The sequence below is a fragment of the Xenopus laevis genome, chromosome 5S (genome assembly GCF_017654675.1).
Source record: "Xenopus laevis strain J_2021 chromosome 5S, Xenopus_laevis_v10.1, whole genome shotgun sequence".
In the NCBI taxonomy this organism is placed as follows: Eukaryota; Metazoa; Chordata; class Amphibia; order Anura; family Pipidae; genus Xenopus; species Xenopus laevis.
The window spans coordinates 142,736,728-142,763,237 of NC_054380.1; the positions used below are offsets into that span (position 1 = coordinate 142,736,728).

Sequence of the window (26,510 nt, forward strand, 5' to 3'; positions counted from 1 at the left end):
GAACTTATTGCAGGAGGCTAAAGTTTGAGCTTGTCAATAGCAGCAATGATCCAGGACTTCAAACTTGTCACAGGGGGTCACCATCTTGGAAAGTGTCTGTGACACTCACATGCTCAGTGGGCTCTGATTGGCTGTTGAGAAGCTAAGCTTAGGGCTCGTCACTAATTATCCAGCAGAAAATGAGCTTCCCTGGCTGTAATATAAGCTGATGCTACAGGTTTGCTGATTATTCAATTCTGATGCTAATTGCACTGGTTTCTGTGCTGCCATGTAGTAATTATGTGTATTAATTACTAATCAGCCTTATATTGTGACATTTCTATTCTATGTGTACTGTATATTGTGAGTGGCTCCCTAAGCTCAGTAAGTGACAGCAGCACAGAGCATGTGAATCAGTGAATCAGCAGAAAAGAAGATGGGGAGCTACTGGGGCATCTTTGGAGACACAGATCTTTACTGCTAAAGGGCTGTGGTTGCCTTGGGCTGGTACAAAATCATAAAACACAATGCAAAATATTTCTAGACTACTTCGTTAGTTTAACTTTCCTTGTCCTTTATAACAGTGCTTTACAAATAAAGTTATACATACATACAGTATCCAGGGCAATGCTGCACATTGGCAGGTTATAGGGCCCTCAAGACCCTTGTGTTCTTGTAGCAGTGGCTGGAGAGTTAATAGAATATCCCATGAACCCAGTGTCCTGTAAGGAATCACATGACTTGAGTAGCTACATTGCTGCAAACTTTGCCTCCATGTTATAAAGAGCTGGGGGGGACTGGATCTTGTACCCAGTCCCTGCAGAAATATTCCCTTTATATAGAGAGATAATTTGATTGGCCTGAACTTGCTGCCCTATAAGTGACATCCCTTATCTGCTCCACCCACTGAGTAACAAACAAAATGTTGTGATCTGAAGGAGCAAATCCATATGGGCCTGGGCTCCCCATGATACAAAATATCACTCGTCTCTCAGGCACAAATGCTGAGCACACAGAGCAGTTCAATTGGAGAAGTTGTGCCATTGCTTGGGGTTTTGTTGGTGAAGGTCCGTATGTGCAGCTACAAATACACGTTTTCCCTCCAGCTCAGGCTGCAGCAGGACACACAGAATGGCACAAGCACATACTCTCTCACTAACTAAATATACTTTATGTCCAAAGAAAACTGCCGGAAACCCGAGCCGCACGGGGGTCAGTAGCCAGTCCAAACATGGCAGGGAATGGTGCGCTCTCATCACCAGGCAGGGAATGGGTTAAAGGAAACTGGCGCTCAAACAATAACCCCTGAGCATCAGTATAGACTCAATTGAGCAATAAATAGAGAAAAGAGTTAATGTGCCCCCAGCTATGGCAAATGGGGGGCTGGCGGAGCAAGAGTGAGGCAGGGCAGCTCCAGGCACTCAGTAATCCATGTTGTACTCATCAGTTTTGTGCCAGTCACAGGGGGCGTCTGTACCAAAGAACCTGTCCCCAAAGTTACCTGCAAACATAGAGGCGGGACATTAACAGGAAGGAAGTGGGTATCTTGTAGGGAAATGGATATGCACTCCCAGTGACAGGCAGAACTAAGGAACATGCAGGGGAATCATGTGACTACAAAGGTACATGCAGTTAGCTCCTCCCACTACAGGAGACACAGGTAGAAGGAACATGGCGTCTGTCCTTCTTATTTTAGGGTGAAAGACGGAGCTATGGACATGGTAGAGCTCCTCCCACTGCAGGGTGAGAGCGGTGCAAAAGGATTTCTTACCAATGCCGGGGATGATGTGAAACTCCTGGTTGACTCGCTTATCTACTGCCGTGGTGATGATTCGGACACGTGGGAAGGCATACGCCACTGAATGCACCCCCATCTCTGCCATCAGCAGTGACAGCAGGAAAATCTTCTCCTCCTGAACATCATGGTCCTGCGGGTATAGACAGACAGACAGGCTTTACAGGACACAATGGCACCATTACAAGAGAAAAAACTGTGTGTTAGTGTATGGGCACCTTCCTGCAGTCACACAGCCAACACAGACACAATGGGGAAAATGCACTAAGATTCGTTGTTGCACCGCACTTCGCCAGGTGTATTTTTGCCAGCGCTACGCAAATTCACTAAAATCCGAAGTTGCGCTCAGGGGAAGCGTAAGGTTGCGAAGTTGCACTAGCGTTAATTCGCCAAGCAAAGCGAAGTTACTCTAGCGATGCTTAATTTGCATATGGCGCCAAATTGAAGTTACAATGGAAGTATACGTAGCATCACTACACAAGCCTGGGAAACCTTCAAAACAGCAAATAAAATGTTTATTTTGCCCTACACATGTGCCCACTGTATAGTTAAGGTGCCATGAGTTAGGAAATGTAGGGGGGAAGGAGGGGAGCCCCGAAAATTTTTCGATCTTTTTCAGCCTATCACCCATAAAAAAAAGTGTTTTTTGGGACTTACATTTTTAACTTTTTTTGAAGCAATCCCTATCTACTCTATTGCACTTCGCCTGGTCTGAGGTGGCGAATGAAGTCTGGCGTAAAAGGTAGCGTTCAGAATAATTTGCGCGTCAGTGAATTTGCGTAGTTACGTCTGTTGCACAAATTCACCAGGTGTAAGGGTGCGAAGTAACACTAGCGAATTTACGCCAGCGCATTCACGCTGTCGTTAGGAGCTTCGTGGTTTAGTGAATTTGCCCCATCGTACACTTACCAGCAGCACCCTTATTGCCATCATGGCTGCAGCTCCAGTAGATACAGTACTGTCCATCAGCATCACATAATCCTCACTGATCTCCTTGGGCAAACGCAAGTAATGTAACTGCGGAGAAGACAAAAGAGAGGAGTGTAATAGGAGAGAGGCGCAGGAGGAGTACTAAGAGTATTGCACAAGGACAGCACAGGTACAGTTCACAATAATAGCAGAGTGTGTGTGTGTGTGTTTAACAAAGTGACTATACTTCGAATAGGTTTTATTTCCATACAGGCAAATGCATTGGGAACACTGCACATTCTATTCCAAATCAATTAATCAAATCAGGAGGAAAAATGGCTGAAATGTGTGTTATTCCTTTAGAGAAAGTGAAGGGAATATCATTGTTCTTTCCCAACTCACTGACTGGATCAAGTGAAAGATGTGTGTGTTGCTTTGAATGAGGGAACTAATATTGAGTTGTAGAACAGGGTAATTAGCGAGCTTAGCTCCCAGGGTAATTAGCGAGCTTAGCTCTGTGATTGCCAAACCTCTTTACTTAATTTTTCAGGATTCATTGAGATCTGGCATAGTGCCGAGAGACTGGCGAATTGCTAATGTGGTGCCTCTATTCAAAAATGGATCCCGTTCTCAACCTCAAAACTATAGGCCAGTTAGTCTGACGTCAGTGGTAGGAAAGCTTTTCGAAGGGTTAATAAAGGATAAGATACTGGACTTCATAGCAAATCATAATACTATGAGTTTGTGCCAGCATGGTTTTATGTGTAATAGATCTTGCCAGACTAACTTAATTTCTTTTTATGAGAAGGTGAGCAGGGACCTGGATTCTGGGATGGCAGTGGATGTGATTTACTTAGACTTTGCTAAAGCATTTGATACAGTGCCACACAGAAGGTTACTGGTTAAATGAAGGAATGTTGGCCTGGAACATAGTATTTGTACCTGGATAGAGAACTGGCTAAAAGATAGACTACAAAGAGTGGTGGGAAATGGAACATTTTCTAATTGGACCAGTGTTGTTAGTGGAGTACCGCAGGGCTCTGTACTAGGACCCTTGCTTTTCAACTTGTTTATTAATGACCTGGAGGTGCCATTGAAAGTACTGTTTCTATTTGTGCAGATGAGACTAAATTGTGCAGAACTATAGGTTCCATGCAGGATGCTGCCACTTTGCACAGTGATTTGTCTAAACTGGAAAACTGGGCAGCAAACTGGAAAATGAGGTTCAATGTTGATAAATGCAGGTTATGCACTTTGGCAAAAATAATATAAATGCAAGTTCTACACTAAATGGCAGTGTGTTGGGAGTTTCCTTAAATGAGAAGGATCTTGGGGTCTTTGTAGATAACAAGTTGTCTAATTCTGGGCAGTGTCATTCTGTGGCTACTAAAGCAAATAAAGTTCTTGTATAAAAAAGGGCATTAACTCAAGGGATGAAACATAATTGTGTCTCTTTATAGGTCCCTGGTGAGGCCTCATCTGGAGTATGGGGGCAGTTTTGGACTCCAGTCCTTAAGAGGGATATAAATGAGCTGGAGAGAGTGCAGAGACTAAGTGCAACTAAACTGGTTAGAGGGAGGGAAGAGTTAAATTATGAGGGGAGACTGACAAGGTTGGGGTTGTTTTCTCTGGGGGAAAAAAGGCGCTTGTGAGGGGACATGATTAGACTTTACAAGTACATTAGAGGACATTATAGACAAATAGCAGGGGATCTTTTTACCCATAAAGAGAATCACGTACCAGAGGCCTCCCCTTCAGACTAGAGGAAAAGAAGTTTCATTTAAAGGAACAGAGTAGGGGGTTCATCACAGTGAGGACAGTGAGGTTGGGGAATGCACTGCCGGGTGATGATTCAGTTAATGACTATAAGAGGGACTTGGTTGATTTTGACTCCAGAATTCCTTATTCAGTCCCCAACTGCAGCAGTGAGTTATATAGTGGGGGGGGGGGGGTTCCTTGCCAATGTATAAAAGCACAGCAGGGGCATCAGAATGATAGAAAAGTAAATGGATCCTGCGGAGACATCACATTGCTCTGCTCTCACCTCTGGCTCCCCTGTGTTGTGATTGGTCTGTATGAGTATCTTCCCCAGGCGAATATCTTTACACACTGCCATCAGCGCCTGCTCCATGGTCTCACCAGCTCGGAGAATAGACACACCCGTCAGCTGCAGGGAGACGACTAGTAATGGTTATTTGATTATTGGTTCACTTCTGCACGGTGAGACAAACTAATGTACTGAAGGTGCTGCTCCTCCCTCCTATACCAACTGCACCCCATCAATTCCCTCATCTACTCTACCAACTGCACCCCATCAATTCCCTCATCTACTCTACCAACTGCACCCCAATTTTCTCTCATGTAATGTTTCAACTACCCTATCCTCTCTCCAGCTACTGGCCATCCACAGTCAACTTCCAAATCCTCTCTCCTCTATTATACCAGCTTTCAAATCATCTCTCATCTACTGCACCAGCTTTCAAATCATCTCTCATCTACTGCACCAGCTTTCCAATCATCTCTCCAGGTACTTCACCAACTTCCCAATCATCTCTCCTCTACTGTACCAACTTCCCAATCATCTCTCCTCTACCGTACCAACTACCAAATCCTCTCTCATCTACTGCACCAGCTTCCCAATCATCTCTCCCAATCCTCTCTCCAGCTAATGTACCAACTTCTCAATTCTCTCTCCATCTAGTGTACCAATTTCTAATGCTCTCATCCAATGTACCAACTCCATAATCCACTCTCATCCACTGTACTAACTCCCCAATCCTCTCATCCACTGTATGAACTGCCCAATCATCTCTCCTCTACTGTACCAACTTCCCTACCCTCTCTCATCTACTGTACCGACTTCACTTTCCTCTGTACTGTAGCAACTGCACAAACTGCCTCATGTAACAGCACCAACCATCACCAGAGAGACAGATCCCTGTGTCCTGATTTCTTTACTGCTCTGGCCAAGTTAATCTCTGTATAAACAGACCTACGGATTCCATCCAAGCAGCTGACACTTACCCTCTGTCGGTGGAATCTTTTGCCATGGTATAACGTTCCCTGGGGAGTCTCCACAGTCACGGGCTGTATGCAAGAACAGGAGGGGTGAGAGATTAATAGGTGGAGTGTTCCAGAGGGAGTAAAATGACTTTATTATGAGAAGGTGGGACACAATGAGGGAGCCAGAAAGGGACTTACACTGAGGGGGAGGAAAGAAAGAGCGTGCTCAATTAGGAGTCGCATCAGGCGCTTGGAATAGAAGATGAACTCGTCTCGATTTGTGTCCTTATTCCTGGTCAGTAAATAGAGAGACAGAGGCCTTGTTAACTTCTATGCTCTGTTTGCGAGGAGACGGTAGTTATACAAATTTCCAGCCTACAATAAGGCTCTGCAATAGGGCAGCTCATTATGCAGAGGAGTAACATGGTTCTACATTTCCTTTTGATTCATTAAGAATACTAGAATTTCTTTAGGGATTGATACAGGGACTTGGGTTTGCCTGCAAGATTAAAACTCATAAAAATTGTTGTGTAGAAACGAGTGTTGTCCCAACTATGCTCAAGCAGGTCACTCTACCTATAACCATATCTTTAGGTGTGGACATCATTAGGGGTGCTTACCTGATAATGGTGTGCATCCCTCGTACCTGAGGGGTATTTGGGAGGACACTGAGGGTGTCAGGAAGGGGCTGTCCCTGGTGGGCAGATGCTAGCGCAGCCCTAGAAAGAGAAGAAGAAGAATCTCAGTTTGACCTGGCGGGATCCATGGCCTTGCAGAACACACAGTGTAGCACTCTTACACAGAGGAACGTGCCTGCATTCATGCACAACAGGTAAAGCAGGTGATATTGTGGCGGGATTCAGCGCAGAAACTGCAGACAGGAACAGCCCATAGAGGGTGGGGCTAAGCTGATGTGTCACTCTGCAGGGGTGGGACATGTCATTGTGCCCTTCTACTGGCGACATCACATGACCCTGCAGTGGGAGGGCAGGACATTGGTACTTTATAAGAAAGGGACAGAATCTCATACAAACTCTGCAATTAGACATGTACACGGCTGGGCCCGGGGGGAGGGGGGCTGGTGGAGATTCTCATTTAGAAAACTGTACCCAAACACAGGGCTATGCCAAGGGCTGTGGCAACACCAGCAAATGGAAATAACCAGCATCACCCATAGGGCAAACTGTGCAGCACCTCCCAGGCATATCTGAGCCTACTAATGGAACTGTGTCACACAGATAGAATTACTCTAATTACTCTAATTACTCTAGCCACACTGATACTGCGACACTCCAGGGGGATGTGAAAAATAACAATTCAAACAACACAGCAACTCCCCATGCCCTATAGACATGCAATAAGGAGAAGCTCACATGTCCCAGCGCTGCATCCGCTGTGAAATACAGAAGGAATGGAAAACAGGAACACAGACAGGACAAACAAAATCAGATACAGGAGAATGTGCCATACAGTCAGAATAAGGCAAAATAAAATGATTAATAGGAGTTGTGGATATTGCGGGAAGCAAGGAAGGGAAGGCATGTGAGCACAAGGATGCAGAACGGAGGGAAGGAGTGCAGGCACAGGGAAGGAGAAGGAAGGAAGGAGTGCAGGCACAGGGAAGGAGGAGGAAGGGAAGGAGTGCAGGCACAGGGAAGGAGGAGGAAGGAAGGAGTGCAGGCACAGGGAAGGAGGAGGAAGGGAAGGAGTGCAGGCACAGGGAAGGAGGAGGAAGGGAAGGAGTGCAGGCACAGGGATGAGGGTGGGAGGGTATGAAGGAAACGGATGCAGGAGGGAGGGAGGGCATGATGGGACACAGATGCAGGAGGGCAATGAAGAAGTCACAGAAGAGGGAGTAAGTTCAGGTCTGTAGGCAAAGGTATAAAATGGAATAAGTGGTACAGGCAGTACGTAAGTTGGATGGATGAGAGAAGGTGGATGCAATTCAGAGGCTATTGTGCACGATTATATAAGGAGGAGTACAGGGGAGGGTCTATGTAGAGAGAGTTCATAAAAATGAGTATAGTGCAAGTTTATATTAGCAGCCAGTGTGTACAGCAAGATCCAATTGCAGAAGCACAGACATAGGCCACGAGGAAATATGGACAAAGTGCTCCCTCTTTATACCATTATCATGTATGGCACCGTCCTTACTACCTGCATCTTGCCAAATGTGCAGTCAATTGTATTAATGTTGTTAAAGGAGTTCCTCCTTATTAAAGGAAAACTATACCCCCAAAATGAATACTTAAGCAATTTATAGTTTATATCAAATTATATGGCATATCTTACCAAACTGGAATATATATGTAAGTAAATTTTGCCCTTTTACATTTCTTGCCTTGAACCACCATGTGATGGTCTGTGTTCTGCCTCAGAGATCACCTGACCAGAAATACTGCAGCTCTAACTGTAACAGGAAGAGATCACCTGACCAGAAATACTGCAGCTCTAACTGTAACAGGAAGAGATCACCTGACCAGAAATACTGTAGCTCTAACTGTATCAGGAAGAGATCACCTGACCAGATATACTGCAGCTCTAACTAACAGGAAGAGATCACCTGACCAGAAATACTGTAGCTCTAACTGTAACAGGAAGAGATCACCTGACCAGAAATACTGCAGCTCTAACTGTAACAGGAAGTCTGTCTGTTAATTGGCTCATGTGACCCAACATGTATGGTTTGTTTGTGTGCACCGTGAATCATGCAATCCCAGGGGGCGGCCCTTATTTTTTAAAATGGCAATTTTCTATTTATGATTACCCAATGGCACATACTACTAAAAATGTATATTGTTATGAAAATGGTTTATTTACATGAAGCAGGGTTTTACACATAAGCTGTTTTATGCAATATCTTTTTATAGAGACCTACATTGTTTGGGGGTATAGTTTTCCTTTAAACCAACCTCTTTATAATGGCGGATGTAACCTGGGTTTCGGGGGAGGCAGTAAATGAAGGGAGCACTGTGGCACAAATGTACAGAATGCTGGTGCTTAAGAAACACCGAGACACCCACGCTGTGTTGGAAAAGACATGCAGCCCTAACAAACAGTGTTCCCCAGTTAGGAGCCTACCTGACAGTGATTTCTCGCTGACACAGCAAGACACAGGCCAACCAAGGGTTAAGGGTCACAGCAGGCGGATCACAGGCAAAACACCGAGTGGCATGAGGAGAGAAGAGGGAAGGAATGGAAACATGGGGAGCAAGGGAGTAAATGTGATGGAATGGGAGAAGCATGAAAGAAAGGAAAGTGAGTGATTGTCGGAGAATAAGAGGGAAGAGCCGGAGAGATTTGGACAAGAATGAAGGAAGGAGTAATGAGACGGGGGGAGATGATCATTGAGGAGAGGAGGAGAATAAGTTGGATATTCAGGACAAGTGGAGATGATAAAGGGAAAGGAGAAGAGGATAAAACATAAAATTATTAATATCAAACCATGCAGATTGACAGTGCATTTGTTTTCTGTAGCCACTGCACAGAGCCCACGTGTATCTATTTATAATACACAAAAGCCATGAATATCCTGTAAATTATATCCTTATAAACGGTGAGTTCTGATGTCATCAGTTATAAACGGTGAGTTCTGATGTCATTTCTGTCACATGACTCACTGAAATTTGTGTATTATAATAAATAAAGTACCCCCAGTTGTAAAATATGAGGATATTAGAAGTTACCTCGGAGTTCCATGACCTGTATAACTCAGCCTTCGGCCTCGTACTTTTATATGGTCATGAAACTCCTCGGTAACTTATAATATCCCTATATTTTACAAAAGGGGGTACTTTATTCACTATATAATCTACAGTCTGGTCATTTCCCAATGGGACCAGACTGTAAATTATATCCTTATAAACGGCGCGTTCTGACGCCAGAACGCGCAGTTTATAAACTTAAAGGGACTCGCAGCTGCTGCCATCGCCTCTACCCAACCTTCCCACCACTATAGCTTTCGGCTCTGCATTTGCTTACCTCCCACAACGCGCTCCACCCCCTCCCTTCGGCTTCTCTTTCCTTCATAGCAGATCTCACTCCAGTAAAACATTATCTGCAGCTGCCTCACTAGCGTTTCTCTTCTGCATTTTCGCTCCCCCTCGCATCAACTATCTGAAGTCTCGCTCCCCCTCCCTTACCCTTCCAAAGTCTCGCTCCACCTCCCGTCCACTCTCTGAAGACTCGCTCCGCCTCCTTCCCTTCACCCGTCTGTGATGCAGTGAAAGAAAATGTCACACAGTGTGGGAGCTAGCCTTCAGAGTGGATGGGAGGTGGAGCGAGACTTAGATAATGTAAGGGAGGGTGAAAGAGACTCCAGGTAGTGTATACGAAGGGGAGAAGACTTTGGTAATGCAGGGGGGGCACAAAAATGGAGAGGAATCCTGTGAAGAAAAAAAGGAAAGAACTACATCCCAGCTGCAACACACATGTGACATGACCATAGCAAGAAGAAATAAAGGAACCCAGCTAAATATACTAAAGTAATGGCAAAGAACTCGTCAGAAAGTACAAACTGAACCCAGAAATTGTAGATTATAATAGATAATGTACCCCCCACTGAAAATTTATAAAGATATTAATAGTCACCTCGGAGTTATGTGACCTGTATATGGTCACATAACTCCTCGGTAACATAATATCTTTATAAATTACAGTAGGGGGTACATTATCCTCTATATGCCTGGGAAGGGACTGATAGTAACATAGTGGGTTCACTAACAGTACTTAGTGCTGGTTAGGGTCATGCCTATATATATATATATATATATATATATATATACATATATACATATACATACACACACACACACCTCTCATGCACTGAGACTGGACTATATACTGTGTGGAACCAGACCAACATGTCAGAGCTTGCAAAGTCAATCATACTGGGAAGCTAATGGAGAAGCTCACAGGCCCCAAAATAACATACCCCTCTCCCTACATTGAGTATGAGGCGTTTTCCAAGGCAGAAGGTGAAACCTGTAGCTACAATCACTAACGTCCTTATCTAGGGTGAAGCTCTGCCCCATTTAGTATACTGAGCTTTCCTTCTAGTTTTATCAAGAAGTCAGTGGCAGAGGCATCTATTGTGTATACCTCATTGATTTCCATTGGAACAGGAGGCAGCAAACAAGTGCAGTAAATACCTCTTAGACACACTTCTTGTTCAAATTAGATGGAAAGCTCTGTATACTAAAGATAAGGAAAGTTACTGATTTGAGCTAAACGCAACTGTCCCGTTTACAGAGGGACAGTCCCTCTTTTGACAGCTCAACCCGCAGTCCCTCGTTTGTACTGGAAAGTCCCGATTTTCTCTGCACTGAACAGCCAGAAAAAGAAAAAATGTTTCTAACTTAATTGGCTTTTGGCAGAGAGCCCAGAACAGCCACAGCTGCAGATAAGATACTTTTATACCAATTTTGAGATAAGCTAATAGGTAATTGTAACAATATAAGATAACAGGTCCCTTGGGAGAAGTAAAGCTGGCCATAGATGCAAAGATTCGATCATTCAAATCCTCCAATGATCGGACTTCCCCATCTCCCGACCTGCCACTAACCATTCAGATGAATTAAAGTAGTAAAAGAACAGATGAGCCGATGTTCTGCCCCCGACAGTAATCCTACGATAGTTATGTCTGACAAAAGCTGGTGACAGTCTCTCACTGATATATCGTCAGATCAGCAATACACACAGAGATATTATCAGCAGCCGACAGAAATCTTTTAACCTGTCCGATCGACCAAACGACCGATCTCCGCCGGATGAAAAATGTCGGGACTCTCCACACACGGTCTGAAAATCGTACGAATCCTCGATTCGTACAATCAGATCTTTGCGTCTATGGCCAGCATCAGACTCACAGCTTAAAGGGCAATTTACCTTCATAAGCAAAACTGTAATAACTGAAAAAAAAAACAGAAATATGTTCAAACTTTCATAACCTGCCAAATTTTGTAAAATGAACATGGTAATTAGGTGGCCACAATAACGGGCGTGGTCAAAAAATCTGCTACGCTACACGCGGCAACATTTTTGTCCCTCTTTTTATTTCCAGAATGTTGGGAGGTATGTTAATGTTTTAACTTATTTTTGATAAAATACATCAGCCTCAATTTAGGGAGAGAGCTATATCATTCTAGGGCCTTTTTAGAGATTTTAAAATAATTATGCTCACTTATCCTTTAATGCTGGCACACCGGTGACTGAATGAAAGTACATTAATGGTGCCTTATTTATTGTCTCCCATAAGTATTAGCCCCTCTGTCTGTCTCTAATATCCATATAGTCCAAATTACTGTTGCACACGGACAGAGCGAATCAACTTTTTAGTTGTTTAGTTGTGTAATTTTATCGGCTCAAACAAAGTAGACAAAGGCAACGTTTCAGGCCTCACAGGGCCCTTTATCAAGTCTTTTTCCAATATCATCATCATTTATTTATATAGCGCTGTCAAGATACGCAGTGATTATCCAAGCTTAGAGCAGATCATACACTGGTTAACTAGTTTACATCTGTTTGTATTACAGTATTAGCCCCAAAAATATGTCCCCACACAAAGGATACCGGTCCCTACCTTTTCCAGCTGGCTATGCACATGTTGCACAATTAAATCCAAGGCCACAAAATTTTCTCCACCTAGAAGATGCATGAATATGTTTCATAGATTCATGTAATGTGGAACACACATACAGACCCAGTGTGCATCTACATAGAGACTGGATCCACAACCAGAGCATTTAAGGCCTATAATGTTTGTTTGTCAAAGACTCCTGAGCTGTTGAAGGGTCCTACAGATTTCTTTGTATGGGAGGAGCAGCAACAACATAGAGAAACCCTTTAGCCTTGTTCTGCAACAATGCCAGGGGGTGACTATGTCAATTCCACGGAGGATTGGAGGGTAATTACAGGCAGCCAATCATAGTCCCTCTCCTACTTAATGTATGAGTGCATGTGTACGAGTGGAAAGGAGAAAACTCTGACACACCTCTGGGTACCACAATGTCAGCCAGCTGCACCGTGGGCTCGATGTACTGCTCAAAGGCCGGCTTCACAAACTTGTTATACTGCTTAATAACTCCCACAATGTCACGGCCACGATCAGTGATGTCACGCTTCAGTCTGCGCACCAATCTGATGTCAGAGTCAGTATCCACAAACACCTTCATATCAAGGAGCTGGAGGAGAGAATTAGCAAGAAGACAGATGAATGGCCTAAAAAACACCAGCATCTCAAGTTCCCAAGTCACCTTCAAATGTATGGAGCACTTATGGTTCCCCTCTCTCTGCCCCAACCAAGTGATGTCATCTCAGAATCCTCCCGAAATGCCATAAAGAACTTCATCATGATAAATAGCCCTGCCCATAACAGGCTATTGGAACGGATTTGTTCCACTCATAGGTTAAGACATGTATACATATGGGCAGATTTATCAAAGGTGGAATTTCGGATTTATGAGAATTTTTTTACTCTAATAAATTCAAATATGCTCTCAACTCGAATGGGAGTTTATTTATGAAAAAATTTTCACGGCTTCTATTCGATCAGATAGTCCCGCCCTGAAATTTCGAATCGAATTTGAATCGAGTTTTCCCTCTTGAATGTCAGGAAGGCAATTAACATATTTAAATGGTTCAACGGACCTCTGCCATTGACTTGCAAATGAACTCAGCAGGTTTTGGGTGGCGAATATTCAAATTAGAACTGTTTTTTTGCAGTGGAGGTGTAATAAATCTCACATTCCAATTGGGGGATTAAAATTCGAATGTGTGAATTCAGACACAAAAAAATTGAAAATTTGAATTTACTATTTTACCCTTAATAAATCTGCCCCATAATGCAGGATCTGGCTATATGGGATGATGGGAGTTGTAGTACAACACCTAATGAGCTACACGTTGCACATAGTAGAGACGGACAGACCTTCAGTAGCTCCTTGTTGGCAAACGCCAAGATCCCTTCGAATATCACCACATTGGCTCCATAGATGGTTTTCTGTAGAGGAGAGAAGCAATTGGATGTTACTTAGAGCAGCGCTTGCTGGAAAAGACAGAAGGGCCTTGTTCTTGGGAGATACTTTGCATCCAAGAAAGACAAGCAAGTATCCTTTTATCAAGCCGATTCCCCTTCTGGGGGCAACTGTTTCATTTATTCCAGTGGCTCTGCGCAGAGACTGCACTATGGCAGTTCCTTCATTACGGACAGGACAGAGAAATGTTTCATGGACAATGAACTACAATACAGGAATTCTCTCTCACACACACACACCTACCCACTCTTTCCTGCGACTGTGGGTTGTAAAATCGTACACTGGAACTTTCACACTCTTCCCCTTCTTTAGTTTGCGCAGAACATTCACCAGAAGATCAAAGTCAAACGCGTCAGGGTGGTCGAAGTTGTACTCGTTCTTGGCCGCAAGCTCTTGTTCCTCCTTACTGAGTATCTGGGTGCACCCAAAAAAAAACAACAAAACTCATTACAGGTCACATGATTTCAGTAGCCAGTATGCAAGGAAATGAGCACTGCCCAACAGTTTCCTTGGGAGAGGCAGGAGGTTGTGGACAAAGCTACTGATCTAACGTCAGAGTGGATCCAGGCACTTACCCTACATGTGTGGCCTGCACTTGGGAAAATAGTTGTAACTAAGTCCTCTAGGTTACTTGCAGCTCCCCTGCTAATCTGCTTGTCAATACATAACATATATGGGCAGAGAAACCCAATGTCCAGTACAAGCAAATAGATTGCAATCTTTATTCTAGGGATGCACCGAATCCAGGAATCGGTTTGGGATTAGGCCGAATACTTTTGCCTGGCCGAACCCGAATTTGCATATGTAAATTAGGGGTGGGTAGGAAAATCACATGACTTTTCATCACAAACAAAGGATTTTTTCCACTTTTTCCTTTCCTACCCCTAATTTACATATGCAAATTAGGGTTCAGTTTGGTATTCGGCCGAATCTTTCACAAATGATTCGGGGATTCGGCCGAATCCCAAATAGTGGATTTGGTGCATCGCTACTTTATCCATTGACAAAGAGCTGTGAACTAGGTCACCCCTACATTAGGCAGGTGCACAGACAGATGGAAGGCCATGTTCTACATAAAACCTATAGGGGGTTATGTAAAAAAAAGGCACTAAGTTTGCCCAGGAGCAGTAACCCATAGCAACCAATCACCTAGTAGAATTTACTGGTCACTTGTTTAAATGCAAACATCTTATTGGTTGCTATGGGTTACTGCTCCTGGGCAAACTTAGTGCCTTATATTACATATGGCTACTAGGCCTACTAAACCACTTTCATAGGATTGGGAGTGCTGCAGCGTTTGTTTCTTGGAGTTATACGTGGGTCCCTGGCAGGGGGACCAGCAGCTTGCACCCGACGCTACGACAAGCGGTGAGTTATAGTTGAGCATCGCCCTCATTTGATTATATTACATATGGGAGATAATGGTCAGGGCTTCTTACAGGCACTCTCCCATAATGCTTTGTCATTGATTTTGGAATTGAAATGAGTTTCTAGTTTTTGTGTATTTTGTGAAATAAAATGAATGGCCCTGTGATAAGTTGTGTATGGCTGGGCAGCGTGTGGGGGCAAAGACATCAAACCTGCAGCCCTCCAGCTTGCCATAAATAAGAGAAGGGCAGCATGTTGCACACCCACCTTATAGAAGCAATCCATTGATAGGAGAACAACCCAGGGAACATCCAGAGCTTCAATGATCTTATTGGCCACCGTGGTCTTGCCAGAGGCGCTCCCACCACAAAGACCTAGAGGAGTGAGCACATTGTGTGGAAAAACGTTTTTATCATTAGAAATGATTTGGGGGTTTCACAACATTCTATTTCTTTAACGTTGTCTGTAGATTTATACAGAAACCCAAAGGGGGGGGGGTGAACGTTCTCTACTGCCCCATTCACGATCTCCATAAGACAATGGCCTTTAGTTACCCCCCGTAGATCTCATTTCTCAAGTACAGTAAATGTCCAGTCCTATGTGAACTCCCAGGGTGAGAGGGTCCTAATCTACAGCTGATCTGTCAAAGGGGATTTCAGTAGATTCCAACTGAACCTCACTGTGATGCTAAAGCCTCTGACCCTGTGATCACCAGCTGTACACACACCAGTCAGTATAGGGTTGTCGGTTACAGCAGCTGAAGGCTGGAGCCATTTGGTTTGGAACGGTCAGGCTGCAGTTAAAGGAAAAACTAAACCTCCAAAATGAATACAACAGATAGTTTATATCATATTAAGTGGTATATTAAAGAATCTTACCAAACTGGAATATACATGTAAGTAAATATTGCCCTTTTACATCTCTTGTCTTGAGCCACCATTTTGTGATGGTCTGTGTGCTGCCTCAAAGATCACCTGACCAGAAATACTGCAGCTCTAACTGTAACAGGAAGAGATCACCTGACCAGAAATACTGCAGCTCTCACTGTAACAGGAAGAGATCACCTGACCAGAAATACTGCAGCTCTAACTGTAACAGGAAGAGATCACCTGACCAGAAATACTGCAGCTGTAACAGGAAGAGATCACCTGACCAGAAATACTGCAGCTCTAACTGTAACCGGAAGAGATCACCTGACCAGAAATACTGCAGCTCTTACTGTAACAGGAAGAGATCACCTGACCAGAAATACTGCAGCTCTAACTGTAACAGGAAGAGATCACCTGACCAGAAATACTGCAGCTCTAACTGTAACAGGAAGAGATCACCTGACCAGAAATACTGCAGCTCTAACTGTAACAGGAAGAGATCACCTGACCAGAAATACTGCAGCTCTAACTGTAACAGGAAGAGATCACCTGACCAGAAATACTGCAGCTCTCACTGTAACAGGAAGAGATCACCTGACCAGAAATACTGCAGCTCTAACTGTAACAGGAATAGATCACCTGACCAGAAATACTGCAGCTCTAACTGTAACAGGAAGAGATCACCTGACCAGAAATACTGCAACTGTAACAGGAAGAGATCACCTAACCAGAAATACTGCAGCTCTAACTGTAACAGGAAGAGATCACCTGACCAGAAATACTACAGCTCTAACTGTAACAGGAAGAGATCACCTGACCAGAAATACTGCAGCTCTAACTGTAACAGGAAGAGATCACCTGACCAGAAATACTGCAGCTGTAACAGGAAGAGATCACCTGACCAGAAATACTGCAGCTCTAACTGTAACAGGAAGAGATCACCTGACCAGAAATACTGCAGCTCTCACTGTAACAGGAAGAGATCACCTGACCAGAAATACTGCAGCTCTAACTGTAACAGGAAGAGATCACCTGACCAGAAATACTGCAGCTCTTACTGTAACAGGAAGAAGAATAGAAGCAAAAGACACAACTCTGTCTTTTAATTGGCTCATGTGACCTAACAAGTATGGTTTGTGTGCATAGTGAATCGTACGATACCAGGGAGCGGCCCTTATTTTTTGAATGGAAATTTTCTATTTATGATTACCCAATGGCACATACTAATAGACAAGAATATTATTATGAAAATGGTTTATTTACATGAAGCAGGGCTTTACATATGAGCTGTTTTATGTAATATCTTTTTATAGAGACCTACATTGTTTGGGGGGTATAGTTTTCCTTTAATCATGTCCTTTAACACTCCCCTGCCTTGTCCCAATGGGACTGTCCCACACATTCCAGTATGTACCCGTCAGCCCTCATAACACATAGTCTATACCACACATTCTAATATATAACCACCATTGCCTATACCACCCTCTACAACCACAGTACCTACCTATAACAAAGGCCTCTTTAAACGGTGTCCCGGATTCATTGTACCAGGGTGGGCGGCCGGCTGTATAAATGGTCCTCTTGCTGGTGCGCAGCAGTGGGGGTTCTGTCTTGCTTTGACTGGTGGTCCGTTTGCGAGGGGAAAGGGAAGGAGTGAGGGGCAGGCGGGTGAGCAGATTATCCAATGAGTCTCCTCTGCTGTCACTGCACAAATGTAGATACAGGTATGAGAGGCTCTCATTGGCTCATGGCAAACTCCATCTATGCATTTCTCTATAACTCCCAGCACCCGCTCTGCTATTCCTGCACACAACACACATTATACTGCACAGGCCAGACTGTCTGGTCACTTACCTGTGCAGTGGGTGAAGGCTGGAGCAGCCGGATATAACAGCCCCAAAATAACAGTCTGCACCCGCAGGGATCATTGTGAGACAGACCAAGAGTCAGCCTTCCAAACATTTTTTCATTTCAGTTGTTTTCAGATTGTTCACCATAAACAAAGACCTTTTTCAATCACTTTCCCATCTTTTATTTTTTACCATTTACCCAAAATGTAAAGTTTATGTTCCTGTCTCTAGTGTTGTAGTCTGGCGCCTCAGAACTGATCACTAATTTGCATATGAAAATAAGCGAAATCACAAAAACATCACAAGACAAAAAAAAAAATCAAATCTCCACTTTCCATTATCCAGAAGTCACACGATTTCTGCAAATCCTGAGCTGAAGATATTTTTGCACAACTTCCCAAAATCCATTCCATTCTCACTGGGACTAGTTCTGTCATTGTGTTTATTTGTCCCTTTCTGTTCACTGCACTGCTGCCTCCGACTCCTGAAGCAACTTCCTAATACTTCCCAACTGTCATTGTGTCTTTCATTATGTGACTGGATGTTTATTCCCTCTGCACTGCTGGGTGTAACCCCTGAAACAATATAGTAAAGGCCAAATGATTAACAAAACTGGAGGAGAATGGACTTGTGTTCTACCGTTTCAAGAGTAAGACGTAGAGGAGAGAAAGGGACAGACAAACAATAGCAATAACAGTTACACAGAACTATAAACCCAGTGAGAATGAGGAATGAATGGATATTGGAAGTTGTATCAGGAGTCAGAAGCAGCAGTGCAGAGAAGAGAAAGGGACAGACACAATGACAGTTACACAGAACTATAAACCCAGTGAGAATGAGGAATGAATGGATATTGGGAAGTTGTATCAGGAGTCAGAAGCAGCAGTGCAGAGAAAGGGACAGACACAATGACAGTTACACAGAACTATAAACCCAGTGAGAATGAGGAATGAATGGATATTGGGAAGTTGTATCAGGAGTCAGAAGCAGCAGTGCAGAGAAGAGAATGAGGAATGAATGGATATTGGGAAGTTGTATCAGGAGTCAGAGGCAGCAGTGCAGAGAAGAGAAAGGGACAGACACAATGACAGTTACACAGAACTATAAACCCAGTGAGAATGAGGAATGAATGGATATTGGGAAGTTGTATCAGGAGTCAGAAGCAGCAGTGCAGAGAAGAGAAAGGGACAGACACAATGACAGTTACACAGAACTATAAACCCAGTGAGAATGAGGAATGAATGGATATTGGGAAGTTGTATCAGGAGTCAGAAGCAGCAGTGCAGAGAAAGACAGACACAATGACAGTTACACAGAACTATAAACCCAGTGGAGAATGAGGAAATGAATGATATTGGGAAGTTGTATCAGGAGTCAGAAGCAGCAGTGCAGAGAAGAGAAAGGGACAGACACAATGACAGTTACACAGAACTATAAACCCAGTGAGAATGAGGAATGAATGGATATTGGGAAGTTGTATCAGGAGTCAGAAGCAGCAGTGCAGAGAAGAGAAAGGGACAGACACAATGACAGTTACACAGAACTATAAACCCAGTGAGAATGAGGAATGAATGGATATTGGGAAGTTGTATCAGGAGTCAGAGGCAGCAGTGCAGAGAAAGGGACAGACACAATGACAGTTACACAGAACTATAAACCCAGGTGAGAATGAGGAATGAATGGATATTGGGAAGTTGTATCAGGAGTCAGAAGCAGCAGTGCAGAGAAGAGAAAGGACAGACACAATGACAGTTACACAGAACTATAAACCCAGTGAGAATGAGGAATGAATGGATATTGGGAAGTTGTATCAGGAGTCAGAGCAGCAGTGCAGAGAAAGGGACAGACACAATGACAGTTACACAGAACTATAAACCCAGTGAGAATGAGGAATGAATGGATATTGGGAAGTTGTATCAGGAGTCAGAAGCAGCAGTGCAGAGAAAAGGGACAGACACAATGACAGTTACACAGAACTATAAACCCAGTGAGAAGAATGAGATGAATTGGAAGTTTATTAGATGGAAGAGATGCAGAGAGAGTAGAAGAAGTATGAAGTTGACGAGCAGAGAGAGTCAGAGGAACAGACAGACACAATGACAGTTACACAGAACTATAAACCCAGTGAGAATGAGGAATGAATGGATATTGGGAAGTTGTGATCAGGAGTCAGAAGCAGCAGTGCAGAGAAGAGAAAGGGACAGACACAATGACAGTTACACAGAACTATAAACCCAGTGAGAATGAGGAATGAATGGATATTGGGAAGTTGTATCAGGAGTCAGAAGCAGCAGTGCAGAGAGAAGGACAGACACAATGACAGTTACACAGAACTATAAACCCAGTGAGAATGAGGAATGAATGGATATTGGAAGTTGTATCAGGAGTCAGAAGCAGCAGTGCAGAGAAAAGGACAGAAACAATGACAGTTACACAGAACTATAAACCCAGTGAGAATGAGGAATGAATGGATATTGGAAGTTGTATCAGGAGTCAGAAGCAGCAGTGCAGAGAAAGGGACAGACACAATGACAGTTACACAGAACTATAAACCCAGTGAGAATGAGGAATGAATGGATATTGGGAAGTTGTATCAGGAGTCAGAAGCAGCAGTGCAGAGAAGAGAATGAGGAATGAAATATGGAAGTTACACAGAAACATAAGAAGAGAATGAGGAATGAATGGATATTGGGAAGTTGTATCAGGAGTCAGAAGCAGCAGTGCAGAGAAGGACAGACACAATGACAGTTACACAGAACTATAAACCCAGTGAGAATGAGGAATGAATGGATATGGGAAGTTGTATCAGGAGTCAGAGCAGCAGTGCAGAGAAGGGACAGACACAATGACAGTTACACAGAACTATAAACCAGTGAGAATGAGGAATGAATGATATTGGAAGTTGTATCAGGAGTCAGAGCAGCAGTGCAGAGAAAGGGACAGACACAATGACAGTTACACAGAACTATAAACCAGTGAGAATGAGGAATGAATGGATATTGGGAAGTTGTATCAGGAGTCAGAGCAGCAGTGCAGAGAAAGGACAGACACAATGACAGTTACACGAACTATAAACCCAGTGAGAATGAGGAATGAATGGATATTGGAAGTTGTTCAGGAGTCAGAAGCAGCAGTGCAGAGAAGAGAAAGGACAGACACAATGACAGTTACACAGAACTATAAACCCAGTGAGAATGAGGAATGAATGGATATTGGAAGTGTATCAGGAGTCAGAGCAGCAGTGCAGAGAAAGGACAGAACAATGACAGTTACACAGAACTATAACCCAGTGAGAATGAGGAATGAATGGATATTGGGAAGTTGTATCAGGAGTCAGAGCAGCAGTGCAGAGAAGAGAAAGACAGACACAATACAGTAAAGAAATAAATAAACCCAGTGAGAAGAGGAATGAATGGATATTGGAAGTTGTATCAGGAGTCAGAGCAGCAGTGCAGAGAAAGGGACAGACACAATGACAGTTACACAGAACTATAACCCAGTGAGAATGAGGAATGAATGATATTGGGAAGTTGTTCAGGAGTCAGAAGCAGCAGTGCAGAGAAGAGAAAGGGACAGACACAATGACAGTTACACAGAACTATAAACCCAGTGAGAATGAGGAATGAATGGATATTGGGAAGTTGTATCAGGAGTCAGAAGCAGCAGTGCAGAGAAGAGAATGAGGAATGAATGGATATTGGGAAGTTGTATCAGGAGTCAGAAGCAGCAGTGCAGAGAAGAGAATGAGGAATGAATGGATATTGGGAAGTTGTATCAGGAGTCAGAAGCAGCAGTGCAGAGAAAGGGACAGACACAATGACAGTTACACAGAACTATAAACCCAGTGAGAATGAGGAATGAATGGATATTGGGAAGTTGTATCAGGAGTCAGAAGCAGCAGTGCAGAGAAGAGAATGAGGAATGAATGGATATTGGGAAGTTGTATCAGGAGTCAGAAGCAGCAGTGCAGAGAAGAGAATGAGGAATGAATGGATATTGGGAAGTTGTATCAGGAGTCAGAAGCAGCAGTGCAGAGAAAGGGACAGACACAATGACAGTTACACAGAACTATAAACCCAGTGAGAATGAGGAATGAATGGATATTGGGAAGTTGTATCAGGAGTCAGAAGCAGCAGTGCAGAGAAAGGGACAGACACAATGACAGTTACACAGAACTATAAACCCAGTGAGAATGAGGAATGAATGGATATTGGGAAGTTGTATCAGGAGTCAGAGGCAGCAGTGCAGAGAAGAGCAAGGGACAGACACAATGACAGTTACACAGAACTATAAACCCAGTGAGAATGAGGAATGAATGGATATTGGGAAGTTGTATCAGGAGTCAGAAGCAGCAGTGCAGAGAAAGGGACAGACACAATGACAGTTACACAGAACTATAAACCCAGTGAGAATGAGGAATGAATGGATATTGGGCAGTTAGTTTAGGGGTGTTCCCCATTACTTATAGCTGAATAAGATAAATTTGAAAATATGTCTCTAAATAAAAATGCAAGTCTTTCATGTAACGCAGTGCCAAAAATTTTTTTACTGCAAAAGATTATATGTCCCAGGGCTCATCTTCAGTAAAAAAAAATATTTATTATTCACATTTTTAAAAGATATTATGATACATACTGACCCCACATGGCCCACCTTATGCGTTTTGCACCCTCAGGCGTCGAGACACCTATGACTAAGCGCCTGAGGGTGCAAAACGCGTAAGGTGGGCCATGTGGGGTCAGTATGTATCATAATATCTTTTAAAAATGTGAATAATAAATATTTTTTTTACTGAAGATGAGCCTTGGGACATATATCTTTTGCTATAAATCTTTGTGGGATGATTGCCTTTTGAACTGGGACATGTCCCTCTGGCTCTGCCCTTGGCTATTGGACTCCTGATTATAAAACAGTCCCAAAATGTTACTGGCCTATGTGGAGGAGGGCTGATAATGGAAGTCAGTGTTTGCCACTCCCCCTTTTAAACCACACCCACTGTAAACCACACCCATGTTACCACCAGAACTTTTTTTTTTTTTTTTAAAGGTAAGTTTTATTTCTTATTTTAAACACACACATCAATCATACATACAACAAATAAGTACACTCGCAGACTAAACTGTAGAAGTTAGTCAGGAAGAAAATATGGCACAGGCTATCACCAAGCATAACACAATACAGTTATTGAGCAGTTGAGATGGACACTATCAAACTCAGGTGAACTTTACATCTGAAGGCTGGGTTGGGACCCTTGAGGATAGGTAGGAGAACAAACCATGAAGGATTTCAGAATAGGAGATGGATTCAGTTAAGACGTGCTATAGAGGGGTCGGGTCAATGTCATTCCACAAGCCCCAAATTTTATCAAACTTTGCTGGTGTTCCCCTAACTTTCGTAGGTGAGTTTATATAGGGGTACTGCTTTGTTAACCAGTTGTACCCAAGCATTGAGAGAGGGCGAGAGGTTACCCATCCAGTGTAGGGCTACAGTTTTATTTGCATAAAAGAGTAGGATATGAAAAGAGATTCGAGTATATTTAGCCGGGATTATCTCTTCTAAGACCCCCAAAAGGCAAACTGTAGGTGAAATTATTCTCGGAAAGTCAAGATTATCCGCTAGATAGTTTACGACTTGTGTCCAAAAGCTCAGTATGTAGTGGCATTCCCAGATTAGATGGAAGAAATCCGCAGCTTGTTGGTGACACCTGGGACAGGAATCGCAGGGGATCCGGCCCATCAGTTTGAGTCGTGTGGGAGTAATGTAAATATGATGCATAATTTTATATTCTATTAGTTTGTCTTTCAACGATATCAGGCCAGTGTATATGTGTTCTGTCGCTTCATCCCAGTTATCCTGCTCAAGGCCTACAATTTTGGAATTTGAAATCTTGTGCTGATCGAAAAGGTTTGGGGCCGGATAAAAGGAATTGCTGGTAGAGCCGGGACACCAGCTTTGCTGGATTGGGATCATGAAGAATTTCTTCTATGACTAGGCAGGATTGCTGGGGGGTAAGACTGTTAAATTGGGAGTAGAAGGTATGTCGTAATTGTAGGTATTTAAATAGTGGAATTTGCGTTGGCTGGCACTTCTGTTGTAGTGAGCAATGGGTGACAAAGGTATGATTCTCAAGGAGGTCCTTCAAGCATTTAATGCCTTGCCTGGGCCAGAAAGCAGAGTGTTGCAAGGATCTAAAGTGATTTAAATAGGAATTTCCCCAGAGTGGGAGGTGAGGGGATAGGAGAGGTGGTGAATGGCCCAAGACTTTGAGGTCTATCAGCCAGGCTTTCTGTGGGGTAGTCAGTGTCAGTAGCAGGCAGAATCCCTGGGACTCCGATAGGGAAAGTTGCGGAGGCTCTCCCACGAGGATAGTAAAAGAGCTTGTAACTGCGAATTAGGGTTCTACGGGTCAGGGTTAAAGCACCAGTGGAGGTAATATATTTGTGAAGCTATGAAATACCAATGGAAATTGCGGAGGGCCAGTCGTCCTTCGTCGCATGGTGCACACAACTTTGACCAAGCGATTCTGGGTGTTTTATTGTTCCAGAGAAAGGGGATCACTATTTGGTTTATACTTTTAAAGTATTTTTTGGGGGATAAATATTGGCGCATTATGGAGTAGATAGAGAATTTTGGGGAGGTAAATCATTTTAATGACATTCACTCTACCCCAGAGAGACAGAGGGAGTTTAGTCCATCGATTTAAGGTATTGGTCAGGTTAACTAAAATTGGGTCGAGGTTTAAGGTAGTGTATGTGGTGAGATCAGTATGGACTATCACTCCTAGGTACTTGAATTGGGTGGCCCATTCGAGTGGGGTCTCTTGTGGTAGAGATCAAGGTTGACCACCAGAACTTTTAAGATCATATCCACATTAACGGTGGTAAGACACCAAAAAACCAAATGGTTGGTGCTCACTGTAGGGAAATCCCTCATCACTCATATATAAGACATTGAAGTTATGTTAAAACATCCCCTTAAATAATACAACAACCCCCCCCCCCAACACATGATTAAACACCTTAGGGGCCCTTAACAACAATTTCCAAATGCTAATAACCCCAAGAACAAACCTTACGTTCCACAGGTAGCGTAGGGCAAGCAGAGAATGGCACACACAAGCAACACTGGGCAAGCAAAGTATGAGACACACAGGGAGGGAAGAGAGAAGAGAGCAGGAAACAAGGAAAGCTCTCAGTCTAATATGTACTACATACAGTGACACAGTGCTGGGGCCTCATTAGCATTTTGTATAAAGTGAGAACAGGTGAACAATGTGGCAGTTTCAGTCTGGGTCTCAGGTAGAACAGTACAGGGGCTTTAGGATATAAACAATAGAGGGGTCTCAGGTAGAACAGTACAGGGGCTTTAGGATAGAAACAATAGAGGGGTCTCATGTAGAACAGTACAGGGGCTTTAGGATAGAAACAATAGAGGGGTCTCAGGTAGAAGAGTACAGGGGCTTTAGGATATAAACAATAGAGGGGTCTCATGTAGAACAATACAGGGGCTTTAGGATAGAAACAATAGAGGGGTCTCAGGTAGAACAGTACAGGGGCTTTAGGATATAAACAATAGAGGGGTCTCAGGTAGAACAGTACAGGGGCTTTAGGATATAAACAATAGAGGGGTCTCAGGTAGAACAGTACAGGGGCTTTAGGATATAAACAATAGAGGGGTCTCAGGTAGAACAGTACAGGGGCTTTAGGATATAAACAATAGAGGGGTCTCAGGTAGAACAGTACAGGGGCTTTAGGGTATAAACAATAGAGGGGTCTCAGGTAGAACAGTACAGGGGCTTTAGGATATAAACAATAGAGGGGTCTCAGGTAGAACAGTACAGGGGCTTTAGGATATAAACAATAGAGGGGTCTCAGGTAGAACAGTACAGGGGCTTTAGGATATAAACAATAGAGGGGTCTCAGGTAGAACAGTACAGGGGCTTTAGGATAGAAACAATAGAGGGGTCTCAGGTAGAACAGTACAGGGGCTTTAGGATATAAACAATAGAGGGGTCTCAGGTAGAACAGTACAGGGGCTTTAGGATATAAACAATAGAGGGGTCTCAGGTAGAACAGTACAGGGGCTTTAGGATATAAACAATAGAGGGGTCTCAGGTAGAACAATACAGGGGATTAGAGTGAATTCAGTCACTGACAGGAAGTGGTACCATTTATATGTTACACATGAGAATCAGACAGGGCATGTGGGGGGCACAGAAGGGGTCGCCAGTTGGACAGCCCTGGTCTCGTGTATAATAATCTGTCTGTACAAGTGATTCATTATTCACTAATGAGAAGCTCCCGTGGGTGCCCAGAGTCTCCTCACATATCTCCCCGTGTGTCTGTGACTCACCTGCGCGCTCGGGCCCTCGAGTTCTCCCCATCCTTCTCGGCGCTTCCAGTCTCCATCACTAGACCTGACATCTTGCAGTCGCGGTGCATGCTGGGAGGGAAGCGTCAGCTTGAGGCAAGTGGGCGTCCTCACGTCTCAGACGACAGCGCATACAATTTACTTCCTGGCGGAAGCATAGTCAGGACTACATTTCCCGGCATTCGTTGCGGCCATTACAATTCCTGCCAGGCGACTTTATATGTCCCGCATGAGAAGTGGCTGATGTTGGTGGGAGGAGCTGTGGCTACGGGGATGTACCATTCGTCCTGACAGTCTGTTGCAGCTTTGGGTTCATGATTCAGAGTGTCTTGTG

The 26,510-nt window shown here is 43.6% G+C and overlaps 1 protein-coding gene across 2 annotated transcripts; it reads right to left on the bottom strand.

Annotated features, from left to right (window-relative positions):
* Positions 1-532: 532 nt before the first annotated feature.
* On the bottom strand, positions 533-26,399 carry uckl1.S (uridine-cytidine kinase 1-like 1 S homeolog). 2 transcript variants are annotated; one of them, XM_041565160.1, is made up of 16 exons: positions 26,159-26,310; positions 17,811-18,381; positions 17,461-17,660; positions 15,355-15,461; positions 13,963-14,133; positions 13,614-13,685; positions 12,678-12,867; positions 12,267-12,328; positions 8,768-8,784; positions 6,307-6,405; positions 5,885-5,978; positions 5,708-5,770; positions 4,728-4,850; positions 2,684-2,791; positions 1,751-1,907; positions 533-1,480 (listed from the first exon to the last, which is right to left on the bottom strand). In XM_041565160.1, exons 2-16 carry the CDS (start codon positions 17,882-17,884, stop codon positions 1,401-1,403), a joined length of 1,617 nt encoding a protein of 538 aa, XP_041421094.1. In that variant the 5' UTR covers positions 17,885-18,381; positions 26,159-26,310; the 3' UTR covers positions 533-1,400. The 2 variants fall into 2 exon arrangements, with proteins under 2 accessions (XP_041421094.1, XP_018121569.1); XM_018266080.2 differs by lacking the exon at positions 17,811-18,381 and having other exon boundaries at positions 26,159-26,399.
* Positions 26,400-26,510: the final 111 nt, after the last annotated feature.